The sequence below is a fragment of the Myotis myotis genome, unplaced genomic scaffold, assembly GCF_014108235.1.
Source record: "Myotis myotis isolate mMyoMyo1 unplaced genomic scaffold, mMyoMyo1.p scaffold_m19_p_2, whole genome shotgun sequence".
NCBI lineage: Eukaryota > Metazoa > Chordata > Mammalia > Chiroptera > Vespertilionidae > Myotis > Myotis myotis.
The window spans coordinates 156,358,576-156,376,690 of NW_023416324.1; the positions used below are offsets into that span (position 1 = coordinate 156,358,576).

Sequence of the window (18,115 nt, forward strand, 5' to 3'; positions counted from 1 at the left end):
AGAGATAGAAACATCAATGATGAGAGGATCATTGATCAGCTACCTCCTGCATGCCCCCTTCTGGGGATCAAGCCCACAACGCGGACATGTGCCCTGACTGGGAATCGAACCGTGAGCTCCTGGTTCATAGGTTGAAGCTAAACCACTGAGCCACACTGGCCAGGCCAGGAGCTATTTTTAGAGTGAGTAGCCTCTGACGAAATCCATGATTGTGACATGGAAGTTTTATTCAAAATCAATTCCCAGGAGCAATGCCCCAAGCATTCAGTTTTTTGTGGTATAGCTCAACATAAAATCTAGAATTCCAACAAAAGGCCTGCCCTTAAAACAATCCTGTTATTTGCACTGGAAAAATAAATCCTGTGCAATTGTACTTTCTCACCACAGATGTTTACTTAGTATCTATGTCAAAGGTTCAACATACAGATATGCTGAGCTGTAGATAGTGCCAATGTATCAGTACAAAAGTGAACAGATGGTTTTACATGTTCCTGAAAACACACGGTGCCCAACCATGATACACTGCTTTCTTCACGGCCAAGGTGGTTCAGAGATCAGAAGACAAAACCTCCAGATAATGAGATTCAGATCCATGATTCTCTTCCAGAACCTCCCCAGCCCTGTGGCCCCACCGCAACTGCCCTCATTCAGGCACATGGCATCTTCACCCCCTCACAGCTTTTTCTCCTCCTCCTCCCCCCCAGTCCTTACCAAGTGCTCATAGTTAAATTTGCGAAAGTTAAGTGCAAAATCGATGCAACTCCACTGTAGCTGTCTCCCCACCAGCACACAACAGGGAGCCCTTTGAGGGCAGGCACTGGGCCTATTCAAAGTGGTCTCATGGCCTGGGGTACAGTAAGCACCATAAACTTGAGCACATGGGAATGGCAGGCTCTGGGGGAAGCTGAAAGATAAGTGTGCACACACAAGCAAATATAGTTTCATTCGTAGAGAGTTTTCTTGGTCACTATTTCCCCTGGGCTGTGCTTAAATAGGAGCTGGTATAAAATAAGGTTGAAAAGCAGATATGCCTTTCCTGGGCGGGGGGCACAAGAAATGGGGAGTGAAGACAGAAATGGGGTGCCTAGCACTTCCCACGGTGCCTTTGAGAAAAGGAACTTGTCCTGGGTGTTCTGGCTCCTGAGCTGACTGCTCAGTAGATACTACCCTCCCTACTCTCCCTCAGAACTCGGGGAAGATGCCGACGTCCCATTCTCACTCAGAGACCTAAGAGCTGAACTACGGGGCACACATCTGTTGCCTCCAAGAGGGGAACTCAAGGACAGACAGGTAAGTTACTTAAATTCTGCACAGTGGGGACAGCTTGAAAAAGTTCCAGGGTGTGGATCTGCAGGTGAGGCTGGCCCTGGTTTGCAATGCCTGCATTCCTTTCCCTTTTGTCCTTGGGCTCCTCTGCCAAGGCTGGTGTAGGGCTTTTGTCCTCAAAGGAAAAACCTGATTTCTCATATTTCTGTTTTGAACTTTAAGTGATATGCCATGTGTATTTTTCCTAGTTCTCATTTTCCTAAGACACTCTGGGCATGACATCGCACAGCCTTGGCGACAGCAGGGCAAGCAGGCCAGGAGCAGAGCCGCCTTACCTGTACCCAGTGCTGTTCCTGCCCACCACCAGGTGCTTGGGCTGATCCTCACACCTGTAAAGATTCAGGTCATTCTCGGGCACCAGGTCCACATCGTGGAAAATAAAGCAGTCCCACATTTCATCCTTGAGAGCTTCTATATAGCCCACATTCAAGAGTTTGGCTCGATTAAACTTTTTACTCCCAGCCTGTAGATAGAGAAGTGAAAGTTGAAAAGCTCCTGAGACGATTTCACAGTGGGCCCCCTTCAGTTCACATGCAGGAGTTGGTATGAATTACTCCTGCTACTCACAACTAGTGACAGGAAGAAGTGACAGTAGGTGCAATAACAATAAAAGACAGTCTGTTTCTTAATGTTTCATACAAACTTAAATTCCATAACTGGAAAACATACCATGAAATGAGTTGTCGTTGAATGGGTAAGATTCTCAGTTTTGCAAAATGAAAAAGTTCTAGAGATAAGGGGCACAAGGTGAATATACTTAACACTACTGAAGTGTACATCTATAAATAGTTAAGGTGGTGAATTTATATTATGCATAATTTTTCCACAATTTTTAACCCATATATAGTCCAAAAAAATTGTATATACACTTTAACAGTTGATAGCTCAATTTTGAAAATGAAATGTATTTTAATAAACACTGCCTTTATAATTATTCAAAGTGTGTGCACACATTTTGGGGGGGATACCACATATATATATTTTTTTTTCAAATGGATGTGAGGGCGATCTGGCTGCGACATCTGTCACCCCGTTGATTGCCAGGGTTGATGTGGCTAATCTGGCTGGCTAGGCAGTGTCCCCTTCCTTCCTCACCACTCCATGCTCATCCCTCCCAAAGCTGCACACTTCTTCGTCAAATAGGGTGACCTTCCCCAACAGAGAAGAGGATTTCTCTTCGGTCAAGGGTATATGAGTAGCTTCGCTCCTCTGCTAGAACCTCCAAACAAGCTCTCAAGGTCCCATAGTTTTAAAATACAAGTGAAAATAATTCAAAAAATTTAAAATATATCTTTATTCCATGTAAAACTACAAAACCTTTCTTACATACTAGTCATACTGATAAGTATCATTGCCTCACTGTTCAGCTCTAAGCTCATCCCAATATTACCCTATGTAATCAATTTACAGTAAGCTTCCAAGACATATAACTTGCCAGAAAAGACCAAGAGTTCATGACCTGCCTTAGCCAGTTTGCTCAGTGGATAGAGTGTTGGCCTGTGGAGTAAAGGGTCCTGGGTTTGATTCCGGTCAAGGGCATGTACCTTGGCTGTAGGCTTGATCCCCGACCTTGGTTGAGGAACATGTGGGAGGCAACCAATCAATGTGTTGCTCTGTCTCTCCCCGTCCTTTCCACTCTCTCTAAAAATCAGTGGAAAAATACTCTCAGGTAAGGACTAACCTAAAAAAAAATTAAAAATTTAAATTAAAAAAAAAAGAGTTTGTGACCTATAAACAGAAAAGGTTACTGATAGTATTTCTAAGCTACTTAAAAGTCTCTTGGAATCACTGTAAGAAAATTCTGTTTTCATGTTTAACAGCGGAAGCTAATCCCCACAGTGACCCCCCAAGAAGGGATTCATCACTGGGTAAGAAAAGAACACATTTCGACCAGTAATAAGATCAGAAGTAAAGCATGAAAAAGATTTCACAGCATTCATATTTTCATGGCTGTTTAGATCAAATTCCTTCAGAATAAATTCCAGTTCAATAAACAGTTTATCATAACAAAAATATAGGCAGTTCTCTCAAAAGTTTCCATAGTACTCTCCTGAAAAGAATAACACAAAGCAAACATTTTTCTACTCATGAAATATATATATTGGGTGTAGCTGTCCTGAGAAAAAAAACTCAGAGTGACTAACCATGTTAAAAGCAAAAATAATTATAAAACAATATAATAATAGTAAAATTTTGTTTCAAATACTAAAATAATAGGCATAGAGGTATTGTATATATACATTAATTTTCAAAAGCCCCAGTTCATTATAAAATATACATTGCAGAGCTATACATACCCTCTGACGTGTCAAAAGTTTTCATTAAACAAATATTACTGGTTATAACCAATAGCAAGGATGCAATTAATGATTTCTGCTTGCATTTTTAGCATTTGTAAGGATTTGAGGGGAAATTTTTGGAAGGCCCAGGGCAGTTTTGAAAAGCTAGACATGGACGTTTAAGTTGATGCCTTATTTTTCTTTCAATAAACATTAACATCAAATAAAGATATCTTTAATTACCCACTCCACTTTGCGCTAAACTCTTCAAATACTAACACTGACACTGTGTTCCTACGAAATCATGCTTCTGGAAGCCAAATAAGTAAATCAAGAAACAAAAAAAAGGCGGGGGGGGGGGGAGAAAGTGAAAACTAAACATGTTTTACATAATAAATAGTGGCAAACTTAAAGGCAGAATGGTGGAGAGGGTCATAGAACTCCATGCTATGAACACACAGTAGTCTGTCAAATCCTGCTAGATCCCCAGTGAGTAGCCACACTCAATAATGCAAAACAATTCCAACGTCTCATTGTGTAGTGTATAACGACGCAGAGGGAAACGCAGGTCTATCTCAGGGGGAAACTGCAGGGCAGCCATTGGCGAACATGGAAGGGCTCACAACAAAACAGGCCTCCTCCAGAGGTTTAGTGAAGTTTCCCAGCACTTAGCTCCATCACTCCACACTCCGGGACAAGAATTTCTTTCACTCCTTTCAAGGACGAACAAGGTAAGAGATCCCTCCTTTGACAACAGTCTGATGTGCCTTTTAACCAAGACAGACGGGGGGCCAGTACCTCAGAGAGAGGAGAATCTGAGGCAGAGCCCTGGCCTGTCCCACACCCACCTGGTGGATGACGTAGATGCCATATTCCAGCTGCTGCCTCTGCAAGAAGGGATGAAGGTGTTCTAGCAGGTACATCAGGTGTCTCTCTCGGTTCCGGTGTGGAATGAGGATGGCGACCCGCTGTAAAGCCTTACACTCCTCGGGGTGATACCGGCCTCTGTGCACTTTGGGATTTTCTGCCTGCACGTCTTCCAGAGTAAGATCTGGTTTGAAAACAAGCTTGTCCTGACCTCCTACAATTAAAACAGAACACAAGAAACAACAGCGGCTCTCTCCTTAAGTGTTGATAGGCTGGCATGAGCGAGTACACATGTAAGCATTTAGAACATTGCCTGGCACTGTATGAGTGCTAGCTTTTATTATGACTACTTCAAAGCCTCATTTGGTCATAAACTACAACTGCAGAATGATATGACTCAGGTTCTTGGCTACAAAAGCCAGAAAGTGACATATAAGAGCATTCCCTTGTGACTGGATAGCCAACTTCGGCTCAGTGATTCAGCCATAAATTAGAAATGCATTCTGTCGCCGAAACCGGTTTGGCTCAGTGGATAGAGCGTCGGCCTGCGGACTGAAAGGTCCCAGGTTCGATTCCGGTCAGGGGCATGTGCCTGGGTTGCGGGCATATCCCCAGTGGGAGATGTGCAGGAGGCAGCTGATCGATGTTTCTCTCTCATCGATGTTTCTAACTCTCTATCTCTCTCCCTTCCTCTCTGTAAAAAATCAATAAAATATATTTTAAAAAAAAAAAAAAAGAAATGCATTCTGTCCTGATGACCCTGGTGAAAAGCAGAGGGCAAGACTAGACTAACTTCAAATGTGCTCTATCCACTTTTCCTTCTCAAAGTTCCAAAGGAGGGTGAAGCCTCTTACAAAATCAAGAGTGTTCCGTGGGATCAAGCTCATGGACAAGACCCCTTACCCACTCCTTCCCTGGGCTCTCAGGAGCTATCCTAGCTCCTTGGAGGTAAAACAGCATAAGGATGTAGAAACTAGCCTCGCTCCCTAACCCAGCGATGGCAGGCATGTGCCATCGTAGCAGACATCCCCGATGGAGCATTTGCTCTGCGAGTCCGGACACAGCCTGGTGGGATGAAACCCAGGAGCCGTCCGTGGTAACCAACCTCATGCAAGACTTTGAAGATCAGGCTGAAGACAGGGACCCTCCTCTTGGGTCTGAATGAACAGGGAATACTGACTGGAAAGAAATGAGGCAGAGCGCAGGGAACTGAGCCACACTTCCTTGAAGCTCCATACACACTGGTCAGGCTGTAAGATCTCATGTTGCTTGCAAGTAGTGCTCTCCTCTTCTGAGCCAAACAACTGCAGGTCCTTCCTATGTACGTCACGGTGCCTCGCTCCCTGTGACCATCCCCTACCCTGGCTGTGGCTGCTGAGACCAGGCTCCAGCGTCCATGAAGTAAAGACTCTGCCAACAGCACCAAGGGCAAGTGACTGTTTCCAGCCACCTGAGGAGAGTAACTCCTGAAGGCTCTGCGTGTGACCAGAGTCAGCAGGCACTGAGGCCCTAAAAACAAACGCTAAGGAAAGGAGTAAGAAGAAAGGCAAGCTACCGGGGCCGCTGCCAGGCCACAGAGCTTCTGGGAGATGATGGTGTGGCTGTGGAGGTGGTTTCCTGTGTAGCCTGTTAATAAACCCCGTCATCCGAGTTACCCTGCTGCGCCTCTCTTCTTGGCCCCTGAAAGAGCCCCGTGCAACAGGTCTGATATAAGCCAGTCCCCTTGCTCACTTTCTCGTTGCCATGATTTTTTATGATCCTAACCTTCCAGTTCCTGCTTCCACGTCCTCTATCAGCCTCCCTACCACTCTCAGTTTTTGTTCCTTACGGCCCACCTTCCTCCATCTCTAATATGTCACCCTCTTAATCCAGGTCCTTGCTCAGTTTTGTGTCACTGCCCATCTATTTCTATTGTTGTTAATCCTCACCTGAGATATTTTTTTCATTGGTTTTCAGAGAGAGTGGAAGGGAGGGAGGGGGAGAGAGAGAGAAACATCAATGTGAGAGACACATTGATTGGTGGCCTCCTGCTCCCTCTCTGACTGGGGCCAGGGATCAAGCCTATAAACCAGGTATGTGCCCTTGACCAGGAACCAAACCTGCCACCCTTCAGTGCACAGGCCAATGCTCTAACCACTGAGAACGCAGGCCAGAGCTGCCCATCTATTCTTATAAATGCAGATATGGCTTAAATACGCTGTTATGATTTTGAACAAGGAGGATAATACCATCAGATTTGCACTTCAATAACTCATTTTCCTATCCCAGCTTGTGTAATTTCTGAGCAGAATAATTCCCTCACACAATTCAGAGTAACGTTTTGGCTTTTCCAGGACTAGGTAGAGAGAAGCATGCCAATACGAACACAGTACAAGACTGTGGTTCAATTAGGAAAGCAGGTCTGCAGGTTTTCGTAAAGAGCAAAAAGCCTCCGAAGAGCCCCAGGCTGCCCCACGGAGAGTTAACTGCATGTACACAGAGAGCCACCTCTGCAGGACAGGGAGGGGCACGGGCTCTGCAGGCTGGAAGGGCTCACCCTGCCTGCATCCTGCCCACACGCTGTGCCCTGGGGCAGAAAGACAAGCGTATGAACACACTGTGGTCAGCACCACAACAGGAATATAGGCCGACACACAGGGAGCATGAGATGAACTCTGGGGCAGTCCCAGAAACCTTTCGGGAAGAGAAGTTATCTAAGCTAGACTTTGTGTGAATAAACAGGAATCCACCAGGCAGACACGAATTGAGAAAAAGGCATCCTGGAAAAGGGAACAATATGTAGGCTCAGTGCCTGACAGACCATCAGCATTTAATGTCCTAAAGAATCAGAGGTGTGCTCGAATCTTTGTGGGTGATAGACAATATCGCAGTGGGGTTGTTCTCTCTAATTAACGTGTTCGCTAAAACCAGTTCACTGCTGATTTAAACTGAGAGGCAACACATCAAAGGGGAACATACAACGTATTTAAGAAATAACCACTAAATGCAACACTGAAGGACGGACTCAATCCTGTCCTTCCACACCATACTTTTGGCCAAAGAGATGCTAGCAGATGGGGCACAAATGGAGGCCTGACTGGCTTGTGTTTCTCCACTTGTGGTCTGCAGATGCCAGGAGAGAAGTGCCCAGGCCAGCCCGTTGGTCCCAAAAGGATGAGAGACCCGTGGAGCAGGGCCACCAGCCTAAACCAACTGGCCCCGAGCTCACGCCACAGACTTGTGAGCTAAATAAATAATGCCTGTTGACATGTGCAACTGGATAATAAAAGTGGATGTGCGCATATCGTGGAAGACTCTGCATCAGCCATATGGGCACAGCTCACACACATAACGTCGAACAACGGGAGTTCAGACACAAAGGAGTACACAGTGCATGTTTCCAAGTAGGCAGAGTTCAAAAGCAGGGGAATCTGTGGGTGGGTTACCATCCCAGAGTAAGGGTCGTGACTGAAAGAATGGGAACGCCTAGGGTCCCATGAAGATTCCATTTCATAATTTACATGCCGCTACACAGGTATGTTCATCTCATGAAACTTAGTTGAGCTGGGCACTTCTGATCTTTGTACTTTTCTGTATATGTATCTAGTAAAAAAATTTTATGTAGCCCTTGTAAAAAAGAAAGCAAGAAAGAAAAACAAATACTCACTGAGGTGTGGAGAGACGGAGGGGCAGTCGTCCAGGTCTGCTCTTTTCACAGAGGCTTCGTCAGCCAGAGTTTCTTTCTTCCCCAAAACCACGGCCTTTTTGAAAGTAGTAATGAAATCCTTTGCCTTAGGAATCTCCTGAATAGCACTCACAAAGTAGTTACTGGTGGCCCACCCCACCACCGTCAGGCATAAAGTAAAAAGCAAGAGTAACCGGAGTTTGTAGGAAAGGAAGGAAGTCACGTGGAAGCCCATGTCTTGTTATGTGAGCAGATGGGTCACTCCGCCTCACTGTGGGCAAGAAGGTTCCAGTTCCACTTTTCCAATCCGAATGCACGCTCGGTGACAGCTGAAGACGCAGTGCCTGCTTGTGCTCAGTAGTTCTGCTCCAACAATCTCTGGAAGGCAAGCACAAAGACGTGTTTCTGATGGAAATCCTACCCTGCGATGATGATTCACGTCACACGTCAGCGAGAACTGAAAACCTATCCCCCAGGGAACCTGACTGACAGTAATGGGAGTTCTCCAGCGAGGGTTTAGAGATCAGAAACTCAGAGACTTTCGAGGCAGAAGGTCCTAGCCACCTATACATCACAGGAGTTCTCTCTGGGTCATCTCTGTCACCCAGGAAGAAAGCCATGCCCAGGTATTAGGAGGAGAAAGCAGAGACGGGAAATGCCTCCTCAGCTTTGAGCTGGCACAGCCTAAAATACAGCCGTAAGGGTCCTCTTCCTAGCACAGCTATAAGAGAAGGTTAACAACCTGCGAAATATTGTTTCAGAGAACAAGACAGAAGCTCTATCCTGTGAGAGTTAGAAAAACATGTTCCTCAAAAACAGGGATGAAAAATCAAGAATTTTCACAATGAGGCACTGCATGGGCACATCCCAACAGGTGGAGGAGAGGGCAAGAAACGTAAGAGAAGGCCAATGCAGGAGGTCAATCATCTAAAAAATAACAGGTAAAACTGGTTATGGTCAGGGGTTTTGATTCAGACAGAAACTATAACTCCACCACATATTGGCCCTGAAACCTGTCTTCTTATCTATAAAACTAGTGGCCCAGTGCACAAAATTTGTGCACCGGGGTGGGGGGTGTCCCTCAGCCCAGCCTGCACCCTCTCCAATCTGGGACCCCTCGAGGGATGTCCGACTGCCGGTTTAGACCCGATCCCTGGGATGGGGCCTAAACTAGCAGTCGGACATCCCCCTCACAATCTGGGACTGCTGGCTCCCAACTGCTCGCCTGCCTGCCTGCCTGATTGCCCCCAACCACTTCTGCCTGCCAGCCTGATCACTCCCTAACCACTACCCTGCCAGCCTGATTGAAGCCTAACTGCTACCCTGCTGGCCCAGTTGCCCCTAACTGCCCTCCCCTGCCAGCCTGGTTGCCCCCAACTGCCCTCCCCTGCTGACCTGGTTTCCCCTAACTGCCCTCCCCTGTAGGCCTGGTCCCCCCCAACTACCCTCCCCTGCCGGCCATCTTGTGCCCACATGGGGGCGGCCATCTTGTGTGAAGGCATGATGGTCAATTTGCATATTACCGCTTTATCATATAGGATGGGGATAAATATAGTACCTACCCGGAGAGGTTACTGTGGGACTGGATGACCTAATATATTCATACATCACATGTTAGCCCACCTCCTGGTGTACAGGAGGCACCCACTACCTGGTGACAATCGCTGTTGATATTGTTATATGCTTTACTTTAAGTAACTTTAGGTTAGGAATGGCCAACAGGCAGACACACTGGAGGTTGGCAGAACCACCTTTCTATGTTTTTCACTGTCATTTGATAAACTGCCATGCTGATTTCATACTTAAGTATAAATCAATCTCTGAGGCCACATAAGTGAGGGCCCAGCTGGACCATGGAGAGTGCACTAAGGTGATGAAGGTGGTGAGTAGCAATACCCCCACATCCTCTCTGCATTGCCAAAATCACACCTCTCCTCAAATTTTAAACATGTTAACAGAAGAACACAGAAATGCTAAAGCCAGGGCATAATAATCTCTATAGCCAAACATATCCTCAATTATATAAATAGAATGAATATTTTCTATACCAAGTGATAACACAGAAACGCTTATGATTAAATCTTAAGTAACAAAAATTAAACAGAGAAAACAAACTCTATGTGTGTGTATGATTACTACTGAAATTATAGAAATAAGAAAACTCTAGAAAAAAATATAGCCAAAAGCTAGCAATAATTGTATCAGGAGTATGGGATTAGCCAAGGATATATTTTTCTCTTTTCTTTTCTAAATTTTGTATAATACACTTCTGTCTTTTTATAATGAAAACAAAGTTGCTTTTAAATGAGATGTGGGGATGTGGTAATTTACTATGAAAAACAAAAACAAAGTCTTAGCTACTTTCAAAAGGGCCTCATACTTACTGAAGGGTAGTATTTCAAAATGTAGCTGTAGGCTAGTTTGAGGGAAGCCTAGAAAGTATTTCTCTCTAGACACAACGTAATAGATGGAGGTTTAGGTTCTTGGGTCAAACCACAAAAGAGAGGTTTTGACCCAGCAAGCAATTAAACAGTATGACCTGTGTTTAGTCTTGAAGGTACCTAAAAAATAACAGTAATAACAGCTAATAAGAGTGGTTTATTTATGCATTTACTCTGTGCCATGTAATGTGGTTAAATCACTTTATCACCTTATTTAATTCCCATTTCAACCTTACGAGCTAAGAATTATTAGTCTCCTCATTTTATAGATGAAAAAAAATGAAGGTTTAGAGAGATTAAAGAACTTGCCCAAGACACACAAGTAGTAAGTGATGAAGCTGGGATCTGAGCCCACGTGGTCAGCCCCAAAGCCCGGGCTTCTGCCATATCCTTCACATGGACATTTCAATCTCTTTCCTTGTGGCCCGGGTGCACCCAACACAAACCCTGTCCATAGGCAGAGTTTTCTTTAGCAGCCTCCTATCTCTCTCCCACATCCTCCTGTCCCTTTCCTCAGGCCTGTTTGTTCAACGGGCTTCCTGAAGTTTCTTCTCTTCCCTCCAGGTAAGCCTGCAGATTCCTGGGGCCAATCAGACAACCTTGTGGACTTAATGGCAGGAAGCACAAATGCTAGGATTGCCAATAGCTTTTGATTAAAATCTCAATCTTGGAAAATTTGGACTGGAAGCATTGTTTTTCTAAGAGCTGCTTGTGGAGGGATGGTCCCCTAACAGGGACACTCACCTGCCTGAAAGACTTCTGATCACAGAACTACAGTGCGTGCACACACACACATTCTGCAGCGGGAGAGAGTGTTTTTTAGAGAGAGTTAAAAACCTACCCAAGTAGTGAGTTAGGAATAGGCATAGACTACTGCTGCTGAACTGCAGCCCAATTTTTCCAAATATAAGAAATTCATTATAAAAGCAAGGGGCCATCCTTATGATCTATAATAATAAAAGCATAATATGCTAATTAGACCAGATGTCCTTCCGGACGACCTTCCGGACAAAGCCAGGGCTGCAAGGGAAGCCAGTGCTGGCAGCTGGGGGAAGGAAGGCCTACTCTTGCACAAATTTCATGCATCAGGCCTTCCTTTTTAAGTTAACTAATTATTAGTTAACTTAATAATTAACTAATAAGTAGCTAATTATTAGTTACTTAATAATTAGCTCTTCATTGCTAACCCTGCTTATTGAGACTATGTTGGATCCAATTAAAAATAATCACTTCTTACTTTTTCTAGTCTTAGTGCTCTCCTCAAAACTGACTATACAGGGAGTCAGCACGAAGGAAGCTCACGTGTGAGGTCTCCGTGGTCCTGTGAGTGAACTTCCAAGGTGCAAACCGTCTCTAATACAGCTGTTTTTCAAGAGAGATCTCCCCAGCCTGCTTATCAGCTAAGTAACTGAAGACAATCCCTTTAGGCATGTTTCCCCAGCTAGAAAACAGTAAAAAAAAATAATTTACAATAGTTGCTGTAAGAATTTAATGAGCGTATATACACAGACACACCTCGTACATTCCAGGAACATGCTATAATGTGATTCATGCTCAAATTTTACCAGAATGCTAATAAAGATAATGTTACCTCTGAAGTTACATATTGAATACAGATTATTTTTATTTTCTATTTCTCTGTAACTTCCTATTCTTCCTTCAATTAGTATATGTTATTCCTATAATAAAAAAAAGATGATTTTTTTTAACAAAAGTTCTTTTTAGGGCAGGTAACTTCTGGTTGGTGTTTGGGGAAAATGTTATCAGAACAGACTTACTCATAATAAAATTTTAAAAACTGGGAGACCCGGAACTCTCTCTGAAGAGAGTTTTCTATTTCAATCAAGGTTCTCTTGAAGGAAAGAGGAATCATGGCTAGAGAAAACAAATTCAGGTAACATGAAATAAGTTATTTTAGGGCAAGACTTGCCACCCTTTTCCTTTCTAGAAGTTTGCCCTAGAGTTAGTTCAAAAATAATGTTTTCATAATTTTGTGTTTCCTCTTCTCAATTCAACCAGTCTTTTCTGAGCACCTGTTATTTTCAGGCATAGTGCTGGGCATACAAAGGAAAGACAAAGGGAACTGAGGTAAAGTCCTTACACCAGTGGTTCTCAGCCTTCCTAATGCCGTGACCCTTTAATACAGTTCCTCATGTTGTGGTGACCCCCAACCATAAAATTATTTTCGTTGCTACTTCAAAACTATAATTTTGCTACTGTTATGAATCGTAATGTAAATATCTGATATGCAGGATGTATTTTCATTGCTACAAATTGAACACAATTAAAGCATAGTGATTAATCACAAAAACAATATGTAATTATATATGTGTTTTCCAATGGTCTTAGGCGACCCCTGTGAAAGGGTCATTCGACCCCCAAAGGAGTCGCGACCCACAAGTTGAGAACCACTGCCTTACACTCAGAGATTATTTCAATCCTTTCTTAGACTTTAATGTCTGTGATCTGTTTTCAAATAGGCCAGCCCCACCTCAAAAATGGGGGAATAAATTAAATAAGATTGGCAAAATATGGAGAAGTACTAAAGCTAGATGATAGGTCATTTGCTTTTTCTCTCTACTTTTGTATATGCTTGAAACTTTCCATAACAATAAAAGAAAAAAATCTAGTAAGGAAGACAAGCTATAATAAGAGGTAAATCGGGCCCGGCTGGCGTGGCTCAGTGGTTGAGCATCAACCTATGAACCAGGAGGTCACGGTTGGATTCTGGTCAGAGCACATGCCTGGGTTGTGCGCTCAAGCCCCAGTAGGGGGCATGCAGGAGGCAGCCAATCAATGATTCCCTCTCATTATTGATATTTCTATCTCTCTCTCCCTTTCCCTTCCTCTCTGATATTAAGAAAAATATATTTTTTAAAAAGGTAAATCTTCCTGGATGATAAGTATCATTCCTAGGGAAACTTTACACACACAAATAATGCTCCACCATGGGGAGTGGGGAGGAGAAACAGAAGGTGTCACTCCACAAATATTTACTAAGCACTTAATCACCAGGAGGGAAAGATGTGGTTTCCATTCAGCTGCCAAAGGTGCCAAAATGGCACTCTAATGTTTCTAAATCCATCTGGCAATCCTGGAGGCACCTCAGAGTGGGCGCGCTGTGGCCGCAGGCACACGCTCCTGCTTCTGCTCAGGTGGCTTTCTCAGGGGCAGCGCCGGTGGGGAGGCTGGAAACTGCCCCTCCTTTCACTCCTGCAGAGTTCCTGAGAGCTGACTATCTGACTGTTTCCCCACATCGTCCTACCTTCCTTGGGCCCCTGGTATTCACTCTCCTGATTATAGCTCCTTTGCGTGGGTTCTGAATCATCACTGCCCAGACCCTAAAGAAGCAATGGTTCTTTGGTTGGGAGGGGGGCTAGAAGTAGCCATTTACATGTACAAGCCATTAAACTCAAAGGCTGAGCTCCTAATGGCCCCAACTGGAAGCATCTGAGCAAGCAAATAATGATGGTGTGGATGCAAATCTGTAAGAAATCATAAATTCCTAACTGGGCCGGTCATGGTGGGTAGTCACACCTCAGGCCTATAACTTCTTTAGTGAAAGGTTATTAAACAATCCTTGTCCATTGTTCTTGTGCAGTTAGGGCAGTGATGGCGAACCTTTTGAGCTCGGCGTGTCAGCATTTTGAAAAACCCTAACTTAACTCTGGGGCCGTGTCACATATAGAAATTTTTTGATATCTGCAACCATAGTAAAGCAAAGACTTATATTTTTGATATTTATTTTATATATTTAAATGCCATTTAACAAAGAAAAATCAACCAAAAAAATGAGTTTGCGTGTCACCTCTGACACGTGTGTCATAGGTTCGCCATCACTGAGCTAGGTTAACACACCTTGGAAATGACAGAAGTAATCGCCTCAAAGGCGTAACCTTTGAGAGAAAACAGAATTTTAACTATCCTGTAATTCAAGATAGTACATAATCTTAACTATCCTATAATCCAACCCTGCCTTGCTTTCTCCCACCTTCATGTAATCTTCCTTATGTTCTCTCCTTAATTTCAAACACATAAAAGAAACTACAAAACTGTTATTCTCCCAAGCATCTGAGGCCTTGCTTTCTAGCAATTGTCAGTTTGGCTCAAATAAATTCTTATGAAAAGTCTCTCTATGTTTGGATGTTTCTTATGTGGACAACAGCATTGTACTGTAACCTTCAGAAAAAACTGAATATCCATGAGTTCACAATGATATAAATGATCAAATAAACTTCCAATTAATAAGGAAGCAGGAGATGAAAAAAATCACCATTAGGCAACACCACTGCACTAATTGTCGCAGACAAGAACCACCATGGGTGCTCAAATTAATGGGTGAATATTTGAGAATAAACAGAGTTTACATAGTCTCAAAATATCTCCTCCAGGATAATTATTAACTACAAAAGAAAAGACAGTTAGCTTTATAGGGGAGAAACCTAGCAAATATCACCTTAACTAAGTGATCAAAGTTAATATCACCCGTGATAAGACCTCTCAACTTCATGAATCAGTGGTAATATAACACTCTCTCTGATCGGTACTCTCTACAAAACTTTATTCTACAAAATAATTAACTGGTACTCTTCAAAAGGGTCCAAATAATGAAAGGCAGGGAAAAAAAACTGGAACTATCTCAAACTGGAGCAGACAAGGGGAAATAACTAAAGGTAATTAGTAGTGTCCTGGATGGAATATGGAAACAGAAAGAGAAATCATTTGGAAGCTAGAGTAGGTGTGATTACCGCCTCCGCCTCGGCCATCGCGTCCTCTGTTCTCTGCTGCCCAGAGAGAGTGAGGCGGGGCTCTGGAGTCACCATGGAGCCCTATTTGCCGATGGAGGACAAGACCAGGGAGCCCGCAACCCACCACTCCATGGACCCTTCCTTCCATTTCTTGGTGACTATCCTTTGCCACTGACACCACGGTGGGTACAGGGATTGCTTTCTGTCTTTCAACAGTTACTGGAGTGCATGTTTGGGATTTGTGGGAGAAAGCTGGATACAGTAAATGGAAAAAATCTTGGAAGCTGCTTGACAGCTGTCGTTTCTCAGACCAGTCTGAAGGGGATATGCTCATTCGTTGGATGGGTGGATCTGAAGTACAAAATAATTTCTAGATAAGTAATGAGACGTCACCTGTGATCTTCTCCAAAAAGAGGCCATCAGAAGGAACTATCACAGAGAAAAACCTGTGTATTAAATTTTGACCAGCGGTCTGAAGCAGATCAAATGGAAGTTGTGGAGCACCTTGTTTCCCAAAGGTTATTAGCAACATGGACCTGCTGACTTGTCCCTGGAGCCCATGCTGCACGGGGACTCCATTACCACTTCACCAGAGCAAAGCTTAGATCGCAAAGCAGGAGACATTCTTTCCTACCTGGATCCCAGGTCTCTGCATGTGGCAGAGCTGGTCTGCAAAGAACAGCAGCAAGTGTTCCCAAGAGATGCTTTGGAAGAAGCTGATTGAACGAATGGTGGGCACGGACCCTCCCTGGAAGTGACTTTCAGAAAGAAGAGGGTGGGATTGGTGCCTGTTTAAAAATACAGCCACAGCCCTGGCCAGGTGGCTCAGTTAGTTGGAGCCTCATCCCGTACACCAAAAGGCTGAGGGTTCAATTCCCAGTCAGGGCATATACCTAGGTTGTGGATTTGATCCCCAGTCAGGGCGCATATGAGAAGCAACTGATGGATGTTTCTCTTTCTCTCTCTCTCTCTCTCTCTCTCTTCCTCTCTCTCTAAAATCAATAAACATATACTTAGCTGAGGATAAATAAATTAGTTAAAATAAAAATAGACCCACAGGTAGCTCTCCCAATTCACTTTATAGACAACAGATTCCAACTGCTAGTGAGAACCTCACAGCTTGCAGAGGATTCAGTGTCCCCCTGAAAACAGTGAAGGTGTCTACTGTTCACACTATGATGATGAAAAAATTATCAATGGCCTATGAGATAATTCTATTAAGATCTGGGATAAAACCAGCTTGGAATGTTTGAAAGTGTTAATGGTGCACACGGGCTCTGTCCTTTGTCTCCAGGATGACACGTATCATTGTGATTAGCTCTTCAGACTCTACAGTGAGGGTCTGGGATCGTAACATGAGTGAAGTTCTGAACATGTTGATGCACCATAAGGCTGGACTGCACTGACGCTTCAGCAATGGACTGATGGTGACCTGTTCCCAGGACAGCTCCAACGCTGTGTAGGACATGGCTCTGCCAAACCAATTTCACTCTGCTCCTGGTTGCCCACTGCGCTGCTGTCAATGTAGCAGACTTTGATGATAATACACTGTATCTGCCTCTGGTGACAGACCATCAAAGTCTGGAGCAGGAGTACCTGTGAATTTGTTCGTACTCTGAATGGGCTCAAGCAAGGCATTGCCTGGCTCCAGTACAGGGACTGGTTGGTTGTTAGGGAATCATCAGATAGGTCATACCATCAAGCTATGGGATACTAAATGTGGCACCTGTTTAAAGCAACACGAAGAATTGGCCCAATGCATCCGTTTGACAACGAAGGGATTGTCAGTGGGGCCTAAGATGGAAAAATTAAAGCTTGGGGCTTGCAAGTTGCTCTCGACGCTTGAGCCCCAGCAAGCACATTGTGTTTGCACACATAGGTAGAACATTCTGGGTGTGTGTTTGCACAGCTTGATGAATTGCAAATCACTAGCAACTCTCATGATGACACTACTTTGATTTGAGATTTCTTAAATGTGCCTTCCAGTACCCAGGATGAGACCTGTTCTCCCTCCATAAAATACACTTCATCTCCAGGTAACAGCCTGCACTTTACCCCTTTCAGGCTTCCCAGTCTTGAAGTACTGGCAAAATGTCTACCGATACCTAAGGGTGTTCTGCACAGCTGAGTTATGAAGTTGTAGATGGTTCTAGATGCTGGGTAGGTGCAAAGCAGCCTAACTCTAAGTACTGGTATTTCTCACTGCCCATTCTGGCCTCCACTTTAAGGTTCCTTAGCTTCACTGACTTCAAGCAGGACAGAAGCCCTTTTCCTCCCTCTATCAGGGAAAAACAAATAAATGCTTCAAATGTAAATTGTTCATATAAAAGGAACATAGTTTGTTCTCCAGAAGTAAATGGACAGTCAAGACTTGGCTTCTCATTTAAAGTGCTCTGCACTTTGGTCTGATATTAAGAAACAGCATTCTTCTTTGGTGAAATTTTGGGTGCCAGCACCTACCCAGAATGTCCAGGGCTGTTCTTTTCAAAAGTTAGCATTCCCCTTTTGAACGTCCATGTCATTCTGAATTCTGTCTTGTATTAGGAACATGTTGGACAATGGGAAAAATTTCTCTGGATCAGTGGTTCTCAACCTTCCTAATGCCGCGACCCTTTAAAAAAGTTCCTAATGTTGTGGTGACCCCCAACCATAAAATTATTTTCGTTGCTACTTCATAACTGTAATTTTGCTACTGTTATGAATCATAATGTAAATATCTGCTATGCAGGATGTATTTTCATTATTACAAACTGAACATAATTAAAGCATAGTAATCACAAAAACAGTATT

General features: G+C 43.8%; 1 protein-coding gene and 1 pseudogene across 2 annotated transcripts in view; one reads left to right on the forward strand and one right to left on the reverse strand.

The window, feature by feature from the left end:
* The window catches only part of B4GALT4 (beta-1,4-galactosyltransferase 4), a 34,365-nt gene that overhangs the window by 7,484 nt on the left and 8,766 nt on the right, over positions 1 to 18,115 (reverse strand). Inside the window, exons 2-5 of one of the 2 annotated variants that reach the window (XM_036352184.1) lie at positions 11,815 to 12,018; positions 8,119 to 8,514; positions 4,454 to 4,686; positions 1,602 to 1,789 (exon numbers count right to left, since the gene is read on the reverse strand). In XM_036352184.1, the coding sequence (XP_036208077.1) occupies positions 1,602 to 1,789; positions 4,454 to 4,686; positions 8,119 to 8,371 (674 nt within the window). In that variant the 5' untranslated portion in view covers positions 8,372 to 8,514; positions 11,815 to 12,018. The remainder of the gene's footprint in view (positions 1 to 1,601; positions 1,790 to 4,453; positions 4,687 to 8,118; positions 8,515 to 11,814; positions 12,019 to 18,115) is intronic. The other variant, XM_036352185.1, reaches the window with a different exon arrangement.
* LOC118675730 overlaps positions 15,399 to 18,115 on the forward strand; it is a 33,476-nt pseudogene continuing 30,759 nt past the window's right edge.